At 56.5% G+C, this 20,134-nt stretch overlaps 9 protein-coding genes across 9 annotated transcripts; 3 read left to right on the top strand and 6 right to left on the bottom strand.

Annotated features, from left to right (window-relative positions):
• Nucleotides 1-43: 43 nt before the first annotated feature.
• CMQ_6096 (saccharopine dehydrogenase) lies at nt 44-2,123 on the bottom strand (the record flags this gene model as incomplete). Its single annotated transcript, XM_014315161.1, has 12 exons — nt 44-82; nt 154-272; nt 338-447; nt 518-606; nt 683-1,026; nt 1,096-1,134; nt 1,194-1,276; nt 1,342-1,465; nt 1,543-1,563; nt 1,621-1,902; nt 1,954-2,033; nt 2,110-2,123. The coding sequence occupies 12 exons, from the start codon at nt 2,121-2,123 to the stop codon at nt 44-46; spliced, it is 1,344 nt and encodes a 447-aa protein (XP_014170636.1).
• A 327-nt stretch (nt 2,124-2,450) lies between these two features.
• CMQ_6253 (uncharacterized protein) lies at nt 2,451-2,971 on the top strand (the record flags this gene model as incomplete). The annotated part of the gene is made up of 2 exons (XM_014315318.1): nt 2,451-2,642; nt 2,693-2,971. 2 exons carry the CDS (start codon nt 2,451-2,453, stop codon nt 2,969-2,971), a joined length of 471 nt encoding a protein of 156 aa, XP_014170793.1.
• Nucleotides 2,972-4,118: 1,147 nt separating this feature from the next.
• On the top strand, nt 4,119-7,085 carry CMQ_6286 (importin beta-2; the record flags this gene model as incomplete). The annotated part of the gene is made up of 4 exons (XM_014315351.1): nt 4,119-4,220; nt 4,274-5,243; nt 5,421-6,931; nt 6,984-7,085. 4 exons carry the CDS (start codon nt 4,119-4,121, stop codon nt 7,083-7,085), a joined length of 2,685 nt encoding a protein of 894 aa, XP_014170826.1.
• Nucleotides 7,086-8,255: 1,170 nt separating this feature from the next.
• On the bottom strand, nt 8,256-9,854 carry CMQ_6137 (endosomal spry domain protein; the record flags this gene model as incomplete). Its single annotated transcript, XM_014315202.1, has 3 exons — nt 8,256-9,151; nt 9,220-9,525; nt 9,590-9,854. 3 exons carry the CDS (start codon nt 9,852-9,854, stop codon nt 8,256-8,258), a joined length of 1,467 nt encoding a protein of 488 aa, XP_014170677.1.
• Nucleotides 9,855-10,295: 441 nt separating this feature from the next.
• On the top strand, nt 10,296-10,535 carry CMQ_6073 (uncharacterized protein; the record flags this gene model as incomplete). Its single annotated transcript, XM_014315138.1, has 1 exon — nt 10,296-10,535. The coding sequence occupies one exon, from the start codon at nt 10,296-10,298 to the stop codon at nt 10,533-10,535; it is 240 nt and encodes a 79-aa protein (XP_014170613.1).
• Nucleotides 10,536-11,752: 1,217 nt separating this feature from the next.
• On the bottom strand, nt 11,753-13,612 carry CMQ_5931 (phosphatase dcr2; the record flags this gene model as incomplete). The annotated part of the gene is made up of 4 exons (XM_014314996.1): nt 11,753-12,017; nt 12,083-12,609; nt 12,693-13,523; nt 13,595-13,612. 4 exons carry the CDS (start codon nt 13,610-13,612, stop codon nt 11,753-11,755), a joined length of 1,641 nt encoding a protein of 546 aa, XP_014170471.1.
• Nucleotides 13,613-15,080: 1,468 nt separating this feature from the next.
• On the bottom strand, nt 15,081-15,614 carry CMQ_6030 (high mobility group protein; the record flags this gene model as incomplete). Its single annotated transcript, XM_014315095.1, has 1 exon — nt 15,081-15,614. The coding sequence occupies one exon, from the start codon at nt 15,612-15,614 to the stop codon at nt 15,081-15,083; it is 534 nt and encodes a 177-aa protein (XP_014170570.1).
• A 1,413-nt stretch (nt 15,615-17,027) lies between these two features.
• On the bottom strand, nt 17,028-17,907 carry CMQ_6387 (uncharacterized protein; the record flags this gene model as incomplete). The annotated part of the gene is made up of 2 exons (XM_014315452.1): nt 17,028-17,328; nt 17,387-17,907. 2 exons carry the CDS (start codon nt 17,905-17,907, stop codon nt 17,028-17,030), a joined length of 822 nt encoding a protein of 273 aa, XP_014170927.1.
• Nucleotides 17,908-18,526: 619 nt separating this feature from the next.
• Nucleotides 18,527-19,884, bottom strand: CMQ_6236 (uncharacterized protein; the record flags this gene model as incomplete). The annotated part of the gene is made up of 2 exons (XM_014315301.1): nt 18,527-19,301; nt 19,367-19,884. The coding sequence occupies 2 exons, from the start codon at nt 19,882-19,884 to the stop codon at nt 18,527-18,529; spliced, it is 1,293 nt and encodes a 430-aa protein (XP_014170776.1).
• Nucleotides 19,885-20,134: the final 250 nt, after the last annotated feature.

Genomic DNA, 20,134 nt, shown 5'->3' with positions numbered 1-20,134 from the left:
ATGTAAACCTAACGTCTTGTGTCTACCACGACATGACTTTGATTTATGCAATGATCTCCTCCTTGCACTCGATGCCGTACTTCTGTACATGAAAAAGACAGTTAGTATGTATGCCTCTCACAGAACGATGCAGTCATTTGTAGTTGTCCTTACCTCCTTGAGCACCTTGATGAGCGGGTTGTTGATCTTGCTGCTCATCGGAGCCAGAACACCGCTCTCGGAGAGCGTGCCATCAAGAACCTGCTGCACAGCAACCGCACACGGGATGCCGACTGATTGAAGTCGTCCTGTCAGTCTCCACTTCTCCAAGTCTCGAGTATGATCAAGGATTACTCACCGAGCTTGGCCATGGCCGAGTAGCCGTTCGGGTCACCGTACTCGCACAATGTCGAAGTACGGGTCTGCTTGGTGCCGTCCTTCAGCTCAACCTCGAACTTGTGCTGCAGACTGATGTGGTTGTTAGATAGGGCGTCTCACAGAAGAACAGGGCTGTCAGTGTCTGCAGGTGCCAGCTTACATGACAAGGTCGCGCTCGCCCTCGGTGTACTGCATCTTCTTCTCAAGCGTCGCACAAAGCGTGTCCAAAGGGTTGCCTCTCGGGATGGTCTATAGGCCCCCATAAAGGATCATGTCAGTGATTCTGTGACGAAAAGGTATTTGAGGGATGGCAGAAAAAGCTTACGCTCTCAGAAGAGAAAAGGCCGATCCACTTTAGACCTGCCAGGATGCGCTCCTTCTGCTCCTCATCCTTGAAGATCGTCTTGGACGTAATGGTAGCAATGAGGTCCTTCTCGTCCGAAGATGGGGCGCCAACGATCTTCTGCGTGGCCTCCTTCCAGGCAATCGGCTCCTTCAGGTAGCTCTGCTCCTCGTCCTTGAGGAAGCCAATGTCAACAAGGACCTTGACAAACTCAGGGAAGCCTGCGTATCTCAGAGTGCCTCTGATGACAGTCTCGGCCTCCGGGATGTTGTAGAGGTCCTTGTAGTTGGTGGAGTCGCGGTTGGGGTACGCAACAAAGGCGAAACCTTCAGATGTCGAGTGTCAGTACGGCAAGTTGCATAGGCGAAAACCTCTGCTCTGGCGGCTCCTCTTACCAGGGAAGATGTGGTACGGCTTGGCGGTGGCCATCAGGTCTAAGGCGAGAGCACGTCAGTTCACAGAATAAGCAGAGCAGTGCCGGGACAATGCGCACCTGGACCGGCAATGTTCACAACCTTGCCATCCTTGTAGAAGCTAGCAGCGTTTCTCAGGGCCAGAAGCACACCGCGGGGGGACCTAGAGGCCAGTGTAAGCGAAATCATGCTGTCTATGTGACCTGATTCCAGAGAATGGTCTCTTACCAAGAGAACTTGTAGCCCAGCGGGTTGCCAGAGTTCTCTGGCGCCGGAAGACCGCCACAGTAAGAGAGGAACGAAGTAATCTTGCCGCCCTGAGCGTGGACCTCCTCGATCGTCTTAACGGCGTCTTGATAAGAAGAAAGCAAACGTCAGTACTGCTATGGACGCATGCTTTGTTTCAAGCTCTCGGCGCCAGATACTTACAGAGGTGGTCGATACCGGGGTCTGCAGATGGAATTAGCCTCATTGTCTCCAACACAAAATAACGAGACAGGATCTTACCCAGGCCAATCTCGTTCATGACGGTGATGCCAGCGGCCTTGGCCTCGGCGGCGAGCTCCTTCATGGCCGGCGAGACGTAGCTGGTGGTGACGACATGCTTCTTCTGGCGAATGGCCGACTTGATGACCGAGGCGTGGAAGGTGTAGGGGATCAAGCTGATGACGAGGTCATTCTTGCCAATCTCTGCATCCAGAGCCTTCTCGTCGGTCACATCCAGAGAGATGGGAACGGCGTTCTTGACGCCGGCCGAGAGAGCCTTGGCAGACTCGAGAGTTCGGCAGGCTTGTATAGGTTAGTCACTAGGTCCATCCACCAGCCCATCGCTCCACATACCAACAGTCACGGTGACACCCGACTGGGAGAGAATATCGAGAGTCGGCTTCGTGACGAAGCCGGCACCGAGCATAAGAACCCTGTGTAAGAGAGCGGATGTCAGCACGTGTGCTCTCCCAATCACGACGATGGTCGCTACTGGAATAGGGTTCGTACTTCTTGGACGCCATCGTGAATATGTTCTTGAACGGATCACAAAGGTAATGATATCAGTCTGGTTTGCAATGAGGGTTGCTTCTCGACTCTGACTCAAGAAGTGGGATGGGCATAGTGCATTTTGGGGGTCACGTGGACCCCGCCATGGGAAAATTCTGAGGCATTCTTCCGATGTCGGTTCTGAGAGCGAGTAGTATGTGCCTTTCCCCTGGGAAGCCGCCAGACGAACTAAAACGGCAAAGTGCTTGTTTGTGGGGCACATCTCGAGCTATCTCTGTATCGACTTTTAGGCCTTGTCAGCTCCCACTTCTCATCTCCGATCCGACATCTCAGCCGCAATCATGGAGCAAGGCAGTGCCGAGAGCACGACGGTCTCTTTCGCAACGCTGCTTCCTCGGTCACAAGACACTGAGCTCCATGTGCGCCTTACGAGCAGGGCCAAGAGCCTGATGGTGTCGGTGGCGACGACCGGCACAGACGAAGGAGACCACGCTCGATCCGAGCTGGGATCGTTTGTCTATGCTCTTCCAAACGTAATGCCGGCCGGTCCCCCTGTGCTTGCCTTTGCGCTGACAAGTAGCAGAGATACCAAGCCGGCGACCCGCTGTGCACGACTCTCTACAGCGACGAGAAGTCGCTTGAGTTTGCGGTGCGGCTCGCGAAGCTGATTGTCAGGAGGACGCAGATGGTAGCCTATGTTTCCACCTCGATCAGTCTTGAGCGCATGGGGCTAGGCGGCACGGTGGAAGAAATCCTAGAGGCCTACCAGGCCGTGGTGACCCCGCTGGCGGGATATCTGCCGAAGTCCCAGCCGGCTGTCCAAACGAACGGTCTGTCCTCATTGGCAGACGAGCAAAGATAGCACGGGCGGCATCATTGGAGGTACAGTGGTCTGAAAGGGGTGGGGCGCCGTGTCCCGAGAGAAGAGCCAAACTGCACGACCATGAGGCAACCTGACGAAATGAGGGGAGCGTTCCCGCGAGCGGTCCGACGAAATGAAACAAGGAAGACGACAGGATAGGCTGCTGAGTGGCGAACACGGGTCGCAGCCAGGGTACGAGCCGATCAGCTGCATGGCAAACGGCACGGGTGAGAACGAGGCTAGGAGAGATGAGCATGGTAGCCAGGCCGGTTGCCTGGATGGATGCCTGGGTGGCTTTTTGTTTCCAGGGTCAAAGTTGGTCATATGAGCAGATGATGAAGCATATTCATATCCGGCCCGTGAAGCGGTCTGAATCATTGACGGAAAGCGGCATGGCCTGCTTCGCCAGGGGTTTCGTGGCACGTTGGTAATAGCCGTTGTGCTGCCTGAGAAATAGGCAACCAAACAAGCGACAGCGATGTCTCTCTGGACTGTTTCCTGTCCTTCAGGCAGAAGACGGGTCTTGCTCGATAGTAAGGGGTGCTCAAGTGTGCAGCTGTGCAGTGAAACGAACACAGGTCATGCTTGGCATTGAAAGCCATGGTCAGCCGCCAGAAGGGCGAGGCTAGAATGAGAAAGCTGCATGTCTCGTACGAAGCGATGGCGTTTGTGTCACAGCAAAACAAAGATAAAATCGGTTATGGTTTGATTAAAGCCCAAGATAAAAGAGGGGCTGCTTCCACCCACCAAAGCCGTTCAGTGATGGTGTGGACTAGACCCCGCTAACTCGACACTGTCGAAATTTCGGCCATACAGTCTGCATGCTACTCTTATTTATGCTTTCTGCATTGTGATCACCGTTGCCAGAGCGCAGCTTCAGCCGCTTTCCGCTTCTTGCCTTCTGCTTTCACAGCTCCCGACTGCACCGAGCACACCATCCATGCGACTTTTTGCAGCTTTTGTCGTCCTCTATTGAGTCTGATCCGTACAGCGAGCTGCTTTGTCGCCGGGTTCCCGGCCTACCGTCTTTCTGATCCGACTTGTCGCAACCGGCTCTCAAGACGGACTAGAGACGTGTCCGAGGCGTTGTCTGCTCCCCAGCCCAAGCAACCCGACCCCAGCAGGCTCGCTCGCTGCCTCGACCGCCATGGCATGGCAGCCGGCCCCAGAGTCGTTGCGGACGCTCATTGGCTGTCTCAAGGACTCCCATAATGGCTTTGACCTGACGGCCCAGAAGCAGGCGGAGATTGTAAGGCCGGTTGCTTTGTATTTTTGTTGTCTTGCGTCTGCTGACACGTGCAGATGCTCACGCAAGCCAAGAGCTCGCCCGACTTCAGCAACTATCTTGCGTGCATTTTCTCGAGCCCAGCACAGCCAGAGGGCGTCAGCATGTCTGGCACCGATTACAACGTGGTTCGATATGCGGCGGGCATCATGCTGAAGAACACGGTCAAGACGTCGTATAAGCAGCTGCTGGAGCCGAGCGTGGCGCTGATCAAGGCAGCCGTGCCGCTCGGGCTGCAGGACGAGAGCCCGCAGGTGCGCAGCTACGCGGGCAGCATTGCAACGGAGCTGGTTCGCCGCGGCGGACTGTACGCGTGGCCGGAGCTGCTCAACGACCTGCTGGCGATGGTGGGCAACACGACGGGCCAGGTGTCGGTGGCGGCACAGGAGGGCGCGATGGCGGCCATGACCAAGATCTGCGAGGACAACGCGAGCCTGCTGGAGCGCGAGCAGAACGGGCAGCGGCCGCTCAATTTTCTGCTGCCGAAGCTAATCGAGGCCTGTGACAGCCCGCTACCCAAGGTGCGGGCGCAGGCGCTGACGGCGATCAACGAGTTTGTGCCGCACAAGTCGCAGGCGATGCTGGTCAACATCGACGCGCTGCTGCAGCGGCTCTTTGCGCTGGCGCCGGACCCGAGCTTCGATGTGCGGCGGCAGGTGTGCCGGGCGTTTGTGTATCTGGTGGAGACGCGGGCAGACAAGCTGCAGCCGCACCTGGCCGGGCTGGTCGACTACATCATCACACAGCAGAAGGACGAGGAGGACGAGGACCTGGCCTGCCAGGCGGCCGAGTTCTGGCTGTCGGCCGGCGAGCACGAGTCGTTCTGGCGGAGTCTGGTACCGTTCATCCCCAAGATCATTCCAGCCCTGCTGGAGGGAATCGTGTATAGCGGCGAGGATATTGCGCTGTACGGCAGCGCGTCGGACGACGAGGACGAGGACGACCGACAGGAGGACATCAAGCCGCAGTTCGCCAAGCGCAGCGGCGGTCGCGTTTCGACGACGGGCGGCGGCTCGACGGCGACGGCGATGAGCGGTGGCCCCGGCAACGGGTACCAGAAGCTGGACCGCGAGGAGGGCGAGATCGATGAGGAGTCGACGGCAGGCGGCGACAACGACGACGACAACGGTTTCTTTGACGACGAGGCCGACCAACGCTGGACAGTGCGCAAAGGCTGTGCGGCGGCGCTGGACGTGTTGTCACGTGACTTTGGAGACGCCATGTTCGAGTGCGTGCTGCCGTATCTGACGACGAACCTGCGGCACGCGGACTGGCCGCAGCGCGAGTCAGCCGTGCTAGCACTCGGGGCCGTGGCCGAGGGCTGCATGAACGCAGTACGGCCACACCTGCCGCAGCTGGTGCCATACCTGATCACGCTGCTGAACGACTCGGAGCCACTGGTGCGGCAGATCACGTGCTGGACGCTCTCACGCTACGCACTGTGGGCAGCCGGGCTGCCAGACCCGGCCGAGACGACGGCCTTTTTCGAGCCGATGATGGGCGGGCTGCTGCTGCACATGCTGGACCGCAACAAGAAGGTACAGGAGGCGGCGGCATCGGCCATGGCCACGCTGGAGGAGCAGGCCGGCAAGACGCTGGAGCCGTATGCAGGACCGATCATCCAGCAGTACGTGCAGTGCTTTGAAAAGTACAAGGACCGGAACATGTACATCCTGTACGACTGCGTGCAGACGCTGGCGGAGGCGATCGGGCCTCTGCTGGCCCAGCCAGAGTTGGCAGGCCAGCTGATCCCGGCGCTGTTCCGGCGATACGACAGCGTGCCGGATGAGTCGCGTGAGCTCTTCCCACTGCTGGAGTGCTTCTCGTACGTGGCCATGTCGCTGGGGCCGGTGTTTGGGCCATATGCGCAGCCGGTGTTCCGGCGCTGCGTCACCATCATCCACCAGAACCTGGAGCAGGCGCTGGCGGCGGCAGCCAACGGCCACGTCGACGCGCCGGACAAGGATTTTCTGGTGACGAGCCTGGACCTGATCAGTGCTATCATCCAGGCGCTGGCCGGTGGCGGCGAGGCGGGCGCGCTGGTGGCCGACACACAGCCGGCCTTCTTTGAGTTGCTGGGCTTCTGCATGGAGGATCCGAGCGACGAGGTGCGGCAGTCGGCCTACGCCGTGTTGGGCGACTGCGCCCGCTTCGTCTTTCCGCAGCTGCTACCCTGTCTGGCCGACGGGCTGCTGCCGATCCTGGTGCGCCAGCTCGAGGTCGACGGCCTGCTGGACGACGAGGCCGACAGCGGCTTCAGCGTCATCAACAACGCCTGCTGGAGCGCCGGCGAGCTGGCCGTGCAGCTTGGCGATGGCATGCGGCCACACGTCGACTCGCTGCTCAAGAGCTTCGTCGCCATCCTGACGGACCCTCACGTGCCGCGTGGCGTGAACGAGAACGCAGCGATTGCGCTCGGCCGCCTCGGGCTCGGCTGCAGCGAGGCCCTCGCGCCCCATCTGCACACCTTTGCCGATGACTTTCTCGCTTCCATGGACGGTGTCGATCCGACCGACGAGAAGGCTACCGCTTTCAAGGGCTTCACCATGGTCGTGTCCCACAACCCGGCCGCCATGGAAAAAGTCCTGCTGCATTACTTCCGCTCTATTGCCCGCTACCAGGACATTGCCCTGCTCAACCCCATCAAGCAGGACCTGCACGAGGTTTTCCAAAATGTGAGTTTTTATTTCGTTTTCTTTCTTCTTTCTCTTAGCACTAACTCCCTAGATCCTCTTCCGGTACCGTGAGCTTATTCCCCAGTTCGACACCTTCCTCGCCCAGCTTGACCCGCAAGACGTGGCCGTCCTGAGGACCAGCTACGGCGTCTGAGACGGCAGAACTCAAAACTCGCCCGAACCCGTGACCGCTTTTCGGCCATTTGTTTTATAGCGCCACTGCGGCTTTTCCGTCCCGTCTCCAAAGTACCCGCACGTGTTGGCAAGAGGTGGAATGAGCATCCTGGATACGGTTTTTCTATTGTTTGTTCTTTGATTTTCTAGGGTTGTCAGTGATGGAAGCAGAAGAGGAGGACAATCACAGCGGAAGATACGCATGCATATGAGGAAGATTCATTGGACTGGAAGAAAAAAGCATGTTGACACTATCGAATACCAGTGGAGGAAATCACGACAACATACGTAGACTTAGCTAGTAATAACTTACTTAGATAGCTTTTTTTTTTTTTTGCACATCACGGCCTGAGCGTCTGCATGCAGTTCATTGAACAACGATGTATATATGACTACGGAATGCAGCTCTTCTCTGCACCGACAATACAGGCTTCGATACTCGTCCACGCTGGCCGGACCGGCATCCCCTCTGCTTTCTCTACACTTCTCCGCCAGCAAACTAATGATCCAAGGGAAAATATGGGTGACAGTGAGGGTTCGTGTAAACAACACCAGAAGACGCCATGCTTTGCACCCCAGGATGAACACTAAACCGTGATGGAACCAAATCGAATGGACAAAAGAAACTACTGCTCCCCCCGCCCTCTTTCAATAACAAAAAAAAATATAACGAACGCATTGGATCTCTGTCGCCCAGTATCATCCCCTGGACGCTGTAGTCAGCGTCATGCGTGTGTGTGTGTGTGTGTGTGCGTGCGTGCATGTGTGCGTGCACGCGTGCGTGTGTACGTCTCTGTCTTGTGAGTAGGGCTTGTGTGCATGACTTGGCCAAGACGACGCCGATAATGCCGGTAAATGCATCCACTGCCGCCCTCTCTCCCAGTCGCCGTTCGCCTCTCCAGAAAGCCTCGAACAGAGGCAAGCACAAAAAATGGTATCGTGTCGTAAATCGCGTACAGTAGAAGCCGCAAAGGTGTGTTTCGTCCCACGGGTCCTGCCCTGTAAATTGTTCTGGACTTTGCCACATGGCACCAGTGCCAACCTCCACACCAAAAAGGGACGTGTGTACGCACAGCTGTCCACTCTTTCTATTGGCTATACTTTTGATTTCCGTTTCGCATCTTCTCTCTCTCGCGCCCTCCAGGCACTCTCAACGGCCAGACACTGCGCTGTCGCTCCGATCGCGCCCGGCACCCTGGCGTACTGCATCGCGGTAGCTCGGAATCGGCGGTCCGCTCCGGGAGTTCACGCGGACTATCGTGGCAGAAGACGTGCCACGACTGCGTCCGCCGCGCAATAGGCTAGCGTCCTCGCTATCTGTACTGCTGCGCCGACTGTCGCCGTCTTCCGACTGTGGAGGGCTCGTGTACTGCGGCGGTGGCGGGCTGTTCGGATGTTGGAGGCCTAGTCCGACTGACGGCCCGTTTTGACCCGTGGTGATGCTGCTGCTGCCCTCGCCTGCCTCGTCTGTAGGTACCAACTGGGCCAGAGAGATATCTGTCGGGCTGCGTATCGGGCCTGGACTCGTAGGCGGCAGCACGCGGAACGTGCCAGACCTTGATCGGCTATGGCCGGGATCGAGCATCTGCGGCCGGTTGGTGGTGTACGTGTGGACCGATTGGCTGTGTCCGTGGCCGCGGGGGGGAAGGCTGCTGAAGCCGTCTTTGCTGCCAGTCTCCAGGAGAATGCTGCCCTGCTCAGAGCCGTAAGGCGGCGGAGGCGCTAAAGAGCCCGTCATTGGGGCCAAGCCCCATTTCTTGACGTTGGCTTCGACGAAAACGAAGCCGGCCTGGCCCAGGTTCACATGCACAACAGCCGGGCCATTTGCGCCCACAGCCGGGAAGAAGTTGTGCGTTTTCAAACCGTGTGCCACATCCTCGAGCCTCTTGCCGTTGCGCGTGTAGAAAATCGTACCCGTTCGCGGTCGGTAGCCGACGCCAATAACATCGCCCTGCACATACTGGGGACCATAGGAAGACGGAGAGAACGGTTGGTTATTGCGGCGGTGGCCGCTCGATAAGTACGCAACAGAATATTTGTGAAAGCCTATGGCAAGAACACATGTTAGTTGGAGCCGCACTTCTTGTTCCAAATCGGACGCGAGCATGACATACCTGGCAACCGGAACAAAGGGTATGGTTTCGTGGCCATGCCTATGCTGATCAAAGTGTTCTCGGGTTTATCGAATATCTTGGCCTCCCAATAGTACACTTCGTTCTGCTTGGGTACGGGCAAATTGCACATGACAGTGCATTCGGAGTCAAAGAATTCAATCTCCGTGCGGGCCTCCACAAAGCAGTTCGCAATTTCGAGCTCGGGCTCAAACTCCCATGCAGAGACTCCCTTTTCTTGAATGGCCAGGTACTGCGATAGTGAGATGTCTGTCTGCACAGATTCGGGTGGATTTGCAGTGACAAAAGCTGCCAAACAGAAAGATGGGGTTAGCAACAGCTCAACAAAGAAGCACGGCACAGCTTGACACACCCTTGGCTCTCAAATATTCCGTCCGCTGCAAATCGTCCATCGACTCGAGGGCCTCCTCCTCCTCCCGTAGAAAAGCTTGCTCGTCGTCATATTCGCCGGGGCGGCCAATTCTGTCGAGCAAGATGCGACCAGAAGCGGTGCATCGGAAGAAGTAGATGGCAAGAAAAACAAGGGCGATAACCAAAGCCGAGCCGAGGGACGAAAGCAACCCAATGAGAAGTCCGTTCAAGGCAGCGCTCGAATCTGGCGACTCGTCGAGACCCATTGTGCCGACGCTGTTTTGGATCCGTGGGCGTCCGTTGTGGCTCGTCGATTATGTTCAGCAATCTCGCAAAGGTCACCGTAGCAAGGTGAAGGATGTCGAGAATCAGACGGCGAAGCGTCACCGTACGATAACTTGTTTCATCCGCTGTGCAAAGTGGCCCGGTGCCGGAAGTGGACGATGCGAAACGACGAGAACCAGTGTCGTCCTGTAATATGACTACTCAGTGCCTGCTGAGTTGTAATTCGGACGATTCGGGTCGTCGGATCGGATTGTGAGGTAATCGGGTGACCCTAGACAGCTGTCCGGGGGGGGGGGAAGGCAAAACAAGAAAGCGGCAGAATCCGGAAAGGCGAATACAAAACAAAACTAAAGAAGAACTAGAGATGGACGTGTCCGAATCGCACGAGATAGATGTCGCAAGAGTCGATAGCGCCGGCCTGTATGAACTTGGCGACTCGTGGAGGGCAGACGGAAGATAAGGCGAATAGATACAACAGGACCAAGTGGAAGGTCGAGGATGAGCAAGCAGGAGCTGAGATGTTCGAGTCTGCAAGACTGAGTTCTAACGAGGAGGATGAGCGTGAGCGTGAGGCGCAGGAGAGGAGGCAGGCTGGCGTAGAGAATGCGTCGAAGACTGGCGAAGATTGCAGAGGCAAAGTCGTGACGACAAATCCACGATAGGAGGACAGGGGTGGGCAGAAGTCGAACAGCAAGAGACCGGACGATGCAAGGAGGCCAGGCGATAACAAAAGGCCCAAAGACAAACAAAAAAAAGGGCCGAGGCTGCGATACAGCGTCTGACGACGGGATCACGATTGGGACAGGAGCGAGGTAAAAGGAAGAATAGGGAGGAGAAAAGTCAATAACGGTCCAGGCATTGATGACGATGGGGCCGCGAGTGTTTGGTGGAGGTGGGTGATGGCGGTGGATACGACGACGTTTGGGCAAAAGAGGTGACTGACTGGACGAACCTGACGAAAGATATGTACGAAGTACAAGGTAAGGAATGATTACATAGTGCACGCGTTACTGCACTAACTGCTCGCAGCTACGTACGGAAACAGAACGTATAGGCCTAAGCAGCGCCTGACTAATGGCGGCCCGCCTGGACCGTATTGCTTGCGTCTGGCTGACAGCAGGTTACGATAGTATCGCACATGGCTTTCTTGCCGCCCGCATCACTGTGCTACTCCCCCAGACAGTTTCAGCAGCAGACGCATGCGGTTTCACCCACTGCCCGCCCAGCTTCTTGCGCCCACTTGCGGCCAGGATAAACACGAGTTGTCGTATCCATATCTTACAGACTCCGTAGCAGAGGGGCAGCGGCGCTGCCAATTAGCGTGAAACCAGCCTATCACTATTTTAATGCTGCCGCTGCAAGAAAAGATAGCAGGGCATCCGTACGCCGTACTCCGTATGTTCTGCAGAGCCGCTGGGCCGCCAGGCAGCAGGGAAAGGCTGGGAAAGTCCCCTGAGAGACCCGCACGGACTCCTCTAGGTCACCCCTCGCGTTCCAGGGCCGACAGATCAGCCTCTATTCTCGGCTCCGATACATAGTATGGTTCTACCTCGTGACCTGCAATTGTTCTATGTAGCGCTCACCGAGATGTTCCGAACACCCTGCATGCGCGTTTTCGTATTAAACAGCCGCAACTGCTGGTAAAGCCTATCTGGACCTTTTCGGCCTTTTACGTGCCACACACAGTCATACCCAATCCATTTTGGTGCCGACCTGCAGATTGCAATACGAGGGCAGTGTAGAACAAAGAGTCCAAGGCAAAACGCCTAAGCAATGCCGGGGAAAGAGATCGCCAAAAGGGAGACAAGGAGATGACGGTTGAACACAGCAGCACGGGTACTAAATGAGCAGACCTGCCCAACGCTCTCACTTTGGCCGCTCACTCTTCAGCCGGCAGGACAGGCCGGCCCGCATCCACAATGATCTGGACGTCCAGCTGCTTGCCAACATTTTCGCCATACTCTACCCGCTTCCAGGTGGCAATCCGGCCCTCGTTCATGTCGAAATCGAACACCCGGATTTTGCGGAGGAAGCCGCCGTAGCCGCCATAACCACCGAAACCCGCTCCACCGCCGTAGCACATCCAGAGCTTCGGCTGGTTGCTTTCGTCCACGGATAGGGCGCAGTACTCGTTAACATGATCGCTGTGCCGCATATTAGTGCCAACGAAGAGACGCACGATGAGATGGAGTAAGGGAGAGAAACGTACTGTCCACAGCTGACCATAGAAATGCCCTCTTCCACCAGAGCGTCGCGGAACTTGGAGTTGAACGCCGGCGCCGTCGGGGGCTCCTTCCAGTCGCCCTTGAAGTAGAGGTTCGGGTCGCGGTACTCGGGAACCGGAATATGGATGAATGCCACGTCCATGTGCATGTGCGTGTATTCGGCGTGGCTCTTCTTCAGTCCCTGTGCCGTCTGGCGGAACCAGTCGATCTGATCCGGTTTGAGCCAGTCGTAGCCCTTGTACTTGTGCTCATCCGGCGAGTAGGCGTGCGTGTCCAGAAGGTAGATAGTCAGTGCCGAGTGCGATGAGCCGCCTCGTGCCAGCACCTCCACCACGTAGTTCCCTACGCCGGCAATGCTGTCCGGGCCCGCCTCCGACAACGATAAGGGCAGGGTCTCGATGAGCGCCATCTGGCTGGATCGCGGCAGCGAGCCCTCGTCGTCGTGGTTCCCGAAAATGGAGACGTAGGGGATGTTGTGCTTGATCAGGAGATGTGCATATTTGAAGATGGCCTAAGATTCCCGAAATAGAAGCGGCAAATCGTTAGTTTTGCAGTTTCCGCCGCAGAAGTCCCTCCTCCAGCAGGCCAACTCACCGACTGTACATCCGGAGCCGTTTCGCCGTTGACCTGGTCGCCACTCAGCACGACCAGGTCTGGCCGCTCCTCCTCCAGGACGCGGGCCACAAAGTCCAGCGTTCGCGGGTCTGCCTCGCACTTCCCGCCCTTGTACGTGTCTGGCACGGCATCGCGGCAATGGCCCACGCCCGTGCTCAGGTGCAGGTCGGCCAGCTGCACGATCTTAAACTTGCCATTGTCGCCGATGCGCAGCTGCGGCTTGTTCACGTCGTGGTGGCTGCCAGTGCGCACGGTCACATGGGATACCATGCTGCCGTCCAGGAGCAGCGGCGTGCCCTTGATGGCCCAGCCGTCACGCGCCTCCACGGCATCCTCGCCGAACAGCACATCCACGGCCGTGACCGCGCTCTTCGTGTCGGCCACACGCCTCTTTGCCGTGCGCTTCACCCACAGGCCGGCACCCCGTGAGTCCCAGTGCTCCTCCTCCTGTCCCTTGTCGCTGGACCCGGGGTCGAGCCTTCCAACGGTGACGTCGACGACGATCTTGTCCTCCGGCTGCAGCTCCTCCTCTCGCTTCCGCTGAATGTGCACATACGCATGCGACAGGCTCTTGCCCAGATACAAGTCCTTCTCGATGCGATGCCACACATCAGAGTCCAGCGTGCACGACGAAAAGACATTGAGAGAGGAGCACTTGGTGATGCGGATGTCGGTGATGATGAGCCCATTATGGGGCTGTGGGAGATATTCATGCAAGGCATTCGGCAAGACGCGGTAGTTGCGATCGAGGAAGAATACGACGATGCAGGTGAAGATGCCCGCTATTGCCACCTGCAAAACGGTGCGAACCTAGGGATGCATCTACCTGTCAGCATGTGTCGTTGGGATTCTTGCCATCGGAAAACACCATTCTGACTTACGATTCGTCGCGGCGCCATGGTCAACAGATCGCGAGTCGTTGATGTACGAGTAGGTGGGCAATAACAGGGACCGGTCCTCGCCCTGTCGTAGGGATCTGCAGCGTGTCGTCTAGTAGGCGGGGGTATTACACGATCAGCCGAAAGTGGAGGAGCTCGTGACAGTTGCTGCAAGAGGCTCCAATACGGCACGCCGCCGTCATCTTCCTATGCGGCCGTATTCAGGAACGTCCAAGCCGGGCTTTTGAGCTGTGTCGCCTGTGTACTCGTGTGCACTGTTGCGGTTGTCGCTTGCCTGAGAGAAGTGTGCTTTTCGGAAAGGCTGGTTTTCGTACGGCCGTTGTCGCGATGGGGAGAACCGAGCTGACAGGCACGCGAGCAGAAGTGGAGGGCGAAATATCCTGCACTGTGCTTTAATAGGAGCCCGTCCAGATTGCTTGTGTTAGGAGTTGTGAGATGTACGGACGAAGAAGTGGAAACAGGGGCATATAGAAGCAATGACGCTCCTCACCCTTATTTTTCTTTCCGGTCTGTCGATCTGACCTGGCCAAGTAGCTTACTTTGCTCGTTTGGGGAAAGGCAGAGAGAAGTGGTGTACGGACTATTTGTGCCTTATACGGAATAATGGGGTCCCAGCGGCTTGGATCTAATTCAAGCCACTAATACGAGGCTATATTAATAACTGCAGCGGGGTCCCACCTGTTCCTTTAGTGTATTGGCTTCAGGTAGAAAATGCTGTAGTATCTTACGAGTATCGTTCATGGTCTCCTCGATTGGAGCTCAACGGTGAGCATTCGCCACAAGTGAACAACTTTTCGAAAATACGAGCAACGGAAGACTATCATACAAGTTTTCAATATGGCAGCTAGGCCGCCATATCAGCTGGGAACCCTTTTAGATCAGCACCAGCTAAGGAGCGAAAAGCAAACCCCGCCGAGAATGAAGACCAGATACACCTGAAAGAGCGAGCTGGTCTACAGTGGCAGCCGTATTGGAAACGAAAATGCGAAACACACAGTAAGGACTATAAAAAGGAAACGGTGACACATACACGTAGCCCGGCCAAGAACCAAGTAAATACGAGACATCCCATTAGAAGAGAGACGATGCCTGCCATCGACAGACGACAGGAGCCCAAGACATGACTCCCTTCTTATTGCCCATCATCCAATGCCCTGGAACGCCCATTCCATCCATTAACACATAAACACACTCGCCTAGAAAGCGTAGAGAAAGACAGAATAAGAAAATGGCGAAAATGGCAAAATGGCAAAATGAGATATGGAGAGAGAGGAAACCGGCAAGAAGTGGAATAGCAATCACGTATGCCAAGCGAGCCGCCAGCGCCCAGACGGGCTACCGTTCGCGAGAGCAACATCAGCCGGCTCTCTGGTTTCTGTCAACAAAGGCATCGCCTCATCGACACCTCCTCTGTCCCGTGCCTCTCATCAGACAAGACGCTCAACTGATCATCCCTCTCTTTCCGCCATCAATCGCTGGACTCGTCTTCCTCGTCTTCTTGTTCTTCCTCTTCTGCATAATCCCCTTCCAGAGGACTAGAACCGGTGACGCCGGCTGCCTCTGTCGCCTCCAGTGCTGCTTCTGCAGCTGCTGCTTCTGCAGCGAGCGTCGCCTTGCTCTTGCGGCCGCGCTTCCCGGGCGTCTTGGCCAAGGTCGCAGAGGCAGCCGGTTTTGGGTCTGCTAGTGCCGCCGCCTTCTTCGACTTGGAACCTGGTGGCCGCCCGCGACCACGGCCAGATCCGGATGCCGCCTTGCTCGTCGGCTCTGCTGCCGTGGCCGACTTCTTCTTCTGAGAGGGGTCTTTGGGGGGGCGTCCGCGCGGCCGGCCGGTTGGCACGTATGCCTGCGTCTTGCGCTGCGTAGGATCCATCGGAGGGCGGCCACGCTTGCCAGAGCCTTTGCCGCTCGCAGGCTTCGCTACTTTGGCGCTGCTTTCCTGGGCGGGTCGCGTCGTGTGGGGTACGCCGTCGGTGCCGGTGGCAGCTGTGGATTGGCGCGGCATGATGTGCGTGCGTGTTGTAAGATCCGTAGAAACGGAGATAGGTTGGAGAGATGTGCTTGCTTTTCGAAGGGCCGGTGGTGTTGGTAAGATACGATGGTAGTTCACACAGCTGTGTGGGCGATCGCTGCCAGGATTGATTGCTCTCAATATGAAGAAATGAATATATTGAAATGGGGTCAGAAGACTGGGGAGAAACAAAACTACGTGTCTCGCGCTGCAGGGAAACCGGTGAGCAGTTGGCAAAGAACACTTTGTTTGCTTGCTGATTAGAAATGAGTCTGGATTTGGGATTTGCAACAGACTATTGCCAGTCAAAAAATGTGAATGAGAGGAAAGGGAAGAAACGTCAGGAAAGGGGAGGGGATATTACGAGCAGGGGGTAATAAAATAGACAAGAGGTATGGAAGAGAAAAAGGGGAAAAGGGAAATATTTAATCAAGATAAAATTAAATTAAATTAAATAGGTGAAATCAATACCACACACACCTTTTCCCGACTGTGCCCAAGGCAAACAGAGCAGACCTCCGACTCGATGTTCAGCGCGTCTGAAACTGGGACGAGAAGACGCGTTTTCTTTAGTGAGAAGTGGGAAAAGAAAATACGAACACGGATTGGCATAGAGGGATATCTGCCCGAACGGTGATTACCGCATCCTAGCACCAAACGTTAGGCTACTTACTCGCCAGGCCCATGGCACCCACATCTATGTTCTCTACATAGTGATATACCGCGTTGTGGTAATTCATATCGGCGTGCATTATAAGACAGCAGAGACAGCCAACTTTTGTAACTCTAGCCCTTTTCGTGGATGTGCCTAAAGCATCACCTGTCACTTCGAAGCGTAAACTTACGGAATTGGGTGACAGAACTGTGCGAAACGGATGGCTGATTGATATGTTTATTCCCCCTGTGTACAAGATTAGTGTAAGAGGCCAGTGACAATAGCAATGCTGGGGGCCTGCCACAGCCGCACGGCCACCAACACCTCAGGTAGCTGCCTGGAAACTCATACGGGTATATAAGATACAATATACTTGTACAGTCTGATTGCGCGCCCGTTGATCAGTCAATTGTATCTTGCTATACAAAAATGCGCATTTTTAGTGTTAACTTCCGAAGAAGATCGCAAGCAGGTACTCCGTAGAAACAGCATTTACTTGGTCATCGTGTCATGTTCATTTTGCAACCTCAGAGATGGTTGCCTCTGGTCGGCTATCTCAAAAGACGTGATGATGGTCAATATACCGCCCGGGTTCCGGCCCATTGCCAACCCTCCCCAACCCTGTCCAGATACACGCATGCACACGCCCACAAACAGCCATAAGAAAAGTATCATACACTCTGTCTGTACTCTCTGGTCCCCCGTCCTCATCTAGGTTTCCATTGGCCCCCCATCCGTCGGACATCTGGCCTCTATTCAGTTGTCTTCTTCTTGGCAGGGCCGCTCTTGACGCGCTTCGCCACCGGCTTGTTCAGGTGATGTGCCGGAATCCAGCTGGCATCAAAGTCTTCGGCGCCAGTGCCCGCACCCGTAGATTCGTTGCCGGAGAGGGCAGCGTCGGCCGCCGTCGGCTCGGCAGCCACAGCAGCCTTGCGGCTCTTGCGGCCAGCCCCGGTGCGCTTGGCCTGGGGGAAGAGTGCCTCGATCCAGGTCTTGTAGACAAAGTAGAGGGTTGCGCCGAAGACGCCGGTGAGGAAGATGTACAGGAAGATGCTGTACAGGTCAGCAGGGCAGCAAGACGGAAGAGAAAGGCGAGAGTGTAGGGGCTTACATCTGCGGGTCGAAGAAGCTGATCGGTGGGTCGACAATGGTGGCCGTGTCGCTGTGGGCCTCGAGCTGGAACACATGGCCAGCGCTCGAGCTGACAACGGCCTGCAGGCTGAGCTTCACGTCGCGCGGCTGCAGGTCCAGCACAAAGCTGTAAGGGAACACCTTGGTCGCGCCGGGCGCCAGGATGGCGTCCTTGCTGTTCTCGTACGTGACGCCCGTCAGGTTGGCCACGATGGCGGCCGATGGCGGCGCATCTTCTGGGAGCGCGTTGGTCGTCAAAAGGGTGCCGCCGATCAGGGCCAGGCGCACCGGCTCGGCCTCGTGGTTCGTCAGCTCGACGGCCGCCTTGGTCGGGCGGCCGTTGATCAGCTTGAGGCCGAGAATGCTGTCGGCATCAACAAAGGTAGTCTTGACGCCAATGTTGAGCTGCGGCATTTCGGCGGCAGCTTCCTCCACGGCGGCAAAGGCGCCCAGAACCTGCAGCGCCAGGAGCGCGAGGGCGGAACGTATCATGGCAACCATTGCGACAGCTAAGTAGAGAGGGCCGGAAAGAAGGGAACCGAAGAAGCTTGAGGCACAACGTATATATCCCAAAAACCTAATTAAACATGGGGAGAGAAATGAAGGAAGTGACAAAGAGCCCACAGAGGTGTGAATATCGTGTGTCGATCTGGATGCCACTCAAATAGGGGAGGAAAGAGAAAAAGGCAGCTCCTTTCGCACAAAAAAAGCGGCTCTGCTTCCTGTGGCAATCTGGCCTTCTTTCAGACGGCGCAAGTCGGGTGGAGATCAGCTGTGATTATGTAATCTATTATCAGCACTCCACAGTCTGGCTTTCTAGCGGCTTGAAACAATACACGGTGCAAAAGCTAGCACTAAATCACCCAACAACCAAGGCCGCAAGCAAGTGAGGTGGTATTAAAGGCTGCATTATATGAAAAGTAAGAATGGGATATGGTGTCTGCCGCAGAGAGAGACTATCTGCAAAAGCACGAGCTAAGTTGTGGTTACTATACAGGAAATCGCCCTGCACGAAGAGCTACCAGCAAGGACTACGGAGTTTGAGTACTCCGTTCTCACCAACTCTCTCCGCCATCTTGGCCCACTCCCAATTGAGTGATCTGCCCTGTCGATCCTGTGCTCAAGCCAACTCCCGCAGCTCGCTATCTGGCCGCTCCGTCGACAGCTCGGGAACATCATATGTCGGTACGGGGCCGCTCTGGAAGCCCATACCATGTGCTGGTGTCGGCGATTGATATGGAGCGGCGGGCTCGTGTAGCGTGCCGGGCGTAGAAGACGACGGGGCGCCAGCCGACAGCGGCGATGTCGATTGCGCGACACCATACGCAGCGTGAGGCTCGTTATTGTGCGTGTATGCAGCCCCGGCAACAGCAGCCCCAGCAGCGGCACCAGTGGCCACTGGGACGTACCCGTAGCCAAACTGCTGTGGCGATTGGGGATTGGGTGGGTAATACTGCGCCTGCTGCGGCGGAGGATCATTTCCATAGGGCGGCTGGCCTCCGGGAGCGACGCCAGGAGTGCCTGGGCCGCCGAGATTGGCCTTCTTCTTCTGGCTGTGGCGGTAGAAGAAGAAGCCTGCAAGGGCGATGATGGCAAGACCGGCAATGCCGCCGACCACACCACCGGCGATGGCACCGGCATGGTTGCTGCTCTTGCTGCTGTTACTGCTGGCCGTAGTGCTGGCAGCAGACGAGCTGGAGGTTGTAGCGGACGTGCTAGAGGTTGTAGCGGACGTGGTGGCGGTTATGGACGACGAGAACGACGATGAAGAGTCTGAGGCGTGGTATTCGATCGGCTTCTTGCCGGAAGCCGTGGCACAACCATATGCATTGTAGCCGTAGTAGTCTGCGCCAGTATATGCGTAGGTGACGCATTCAGGACTTGCAACGTCCGAGCTGAAAAGGTCAGTCATGGAACGAGTGGGCGGAGGGAGCGGGCAGAAAGAGAGGGTGGGACAAACCATGTGAGGATGTATGAGTTCACGCTGTTGGTCAGGGATACAGCAGTCTTAGCGACACAGGCGGTCTGGACGGGGCAGCTGGAAGACGAGGACGGACAGCAGCCGATGACAAAATTGTTCGAGTTGACGACACACTCGTAGTTTGCATTGCAGTAGATGGGGCTGGTAAATTCGGCATCGACAAAGCCACAGGTATCCAGCGAATTGGCGCGAGCAAGGAGACGGCCGGTGTGGTCAAAGGGCGACGTCGGGGCAGTCGTCGGTGCTGGCGGTACAGAGTCTCTGAGCGGAACGTTGTTCATGAAGGCGCGGCTGTCGCCGTCATACAGGGCTGCATGTGGCACGTAATCCAGGTGAGTGGCGGCAGAGGCTGGCGTAGCCGTCTCGTGTGCTGGCTGCCAGCTCTGCTCGGCGTTGCGGAAACGGAAAGCGCTCCGACGGCCAGCTGCTGCGGCCGGAGTGGTGAAGCTGACTGCAGCCACGAGCGTGGCTGTTGCCAGTTGGGTGTAGCCCTTCATCTTTGTCTCGAGATAGGATCGTACGGAAGAGTTGTGCCTGGGAAGCGACCACGATCCCAATCTGCGTCCGATGGAGGGAAAAGACGGTAAAATGGGGGGAGGCAGCAGAAGGTTTCCGGCTGCTATCATGCGAGCAGCAGCCAGGGCCATTTTAATATTGCAGTTGACCGGCCTAGGCCTGCCTCATTTGCAGGAGAGACGAAGGATTGAGACTAACAAGTACCCAGTACCAAAAACAGCCCAATGGGTG

The sequence above is a fragment of the Grosmannia clavigera genome (genome assembly GCF_000143105.1).
Source record: "Grosmannia clavigera kw1407 unplaced genomic scaffold GCSC_167, whole genome shotgun sequence".
NCBI lineage: Eukaryota > Fungi > Ascomycota > Sordariomycetes > Ophiostomatales > Ophiostomataceae > Leptographium > Leptographium clavigerum.
The sequence above is the reverse complement of the archived record's forward strand: the minus strand, read 5'-3'. Positions and strand labels throughout refer to the sequence as shown.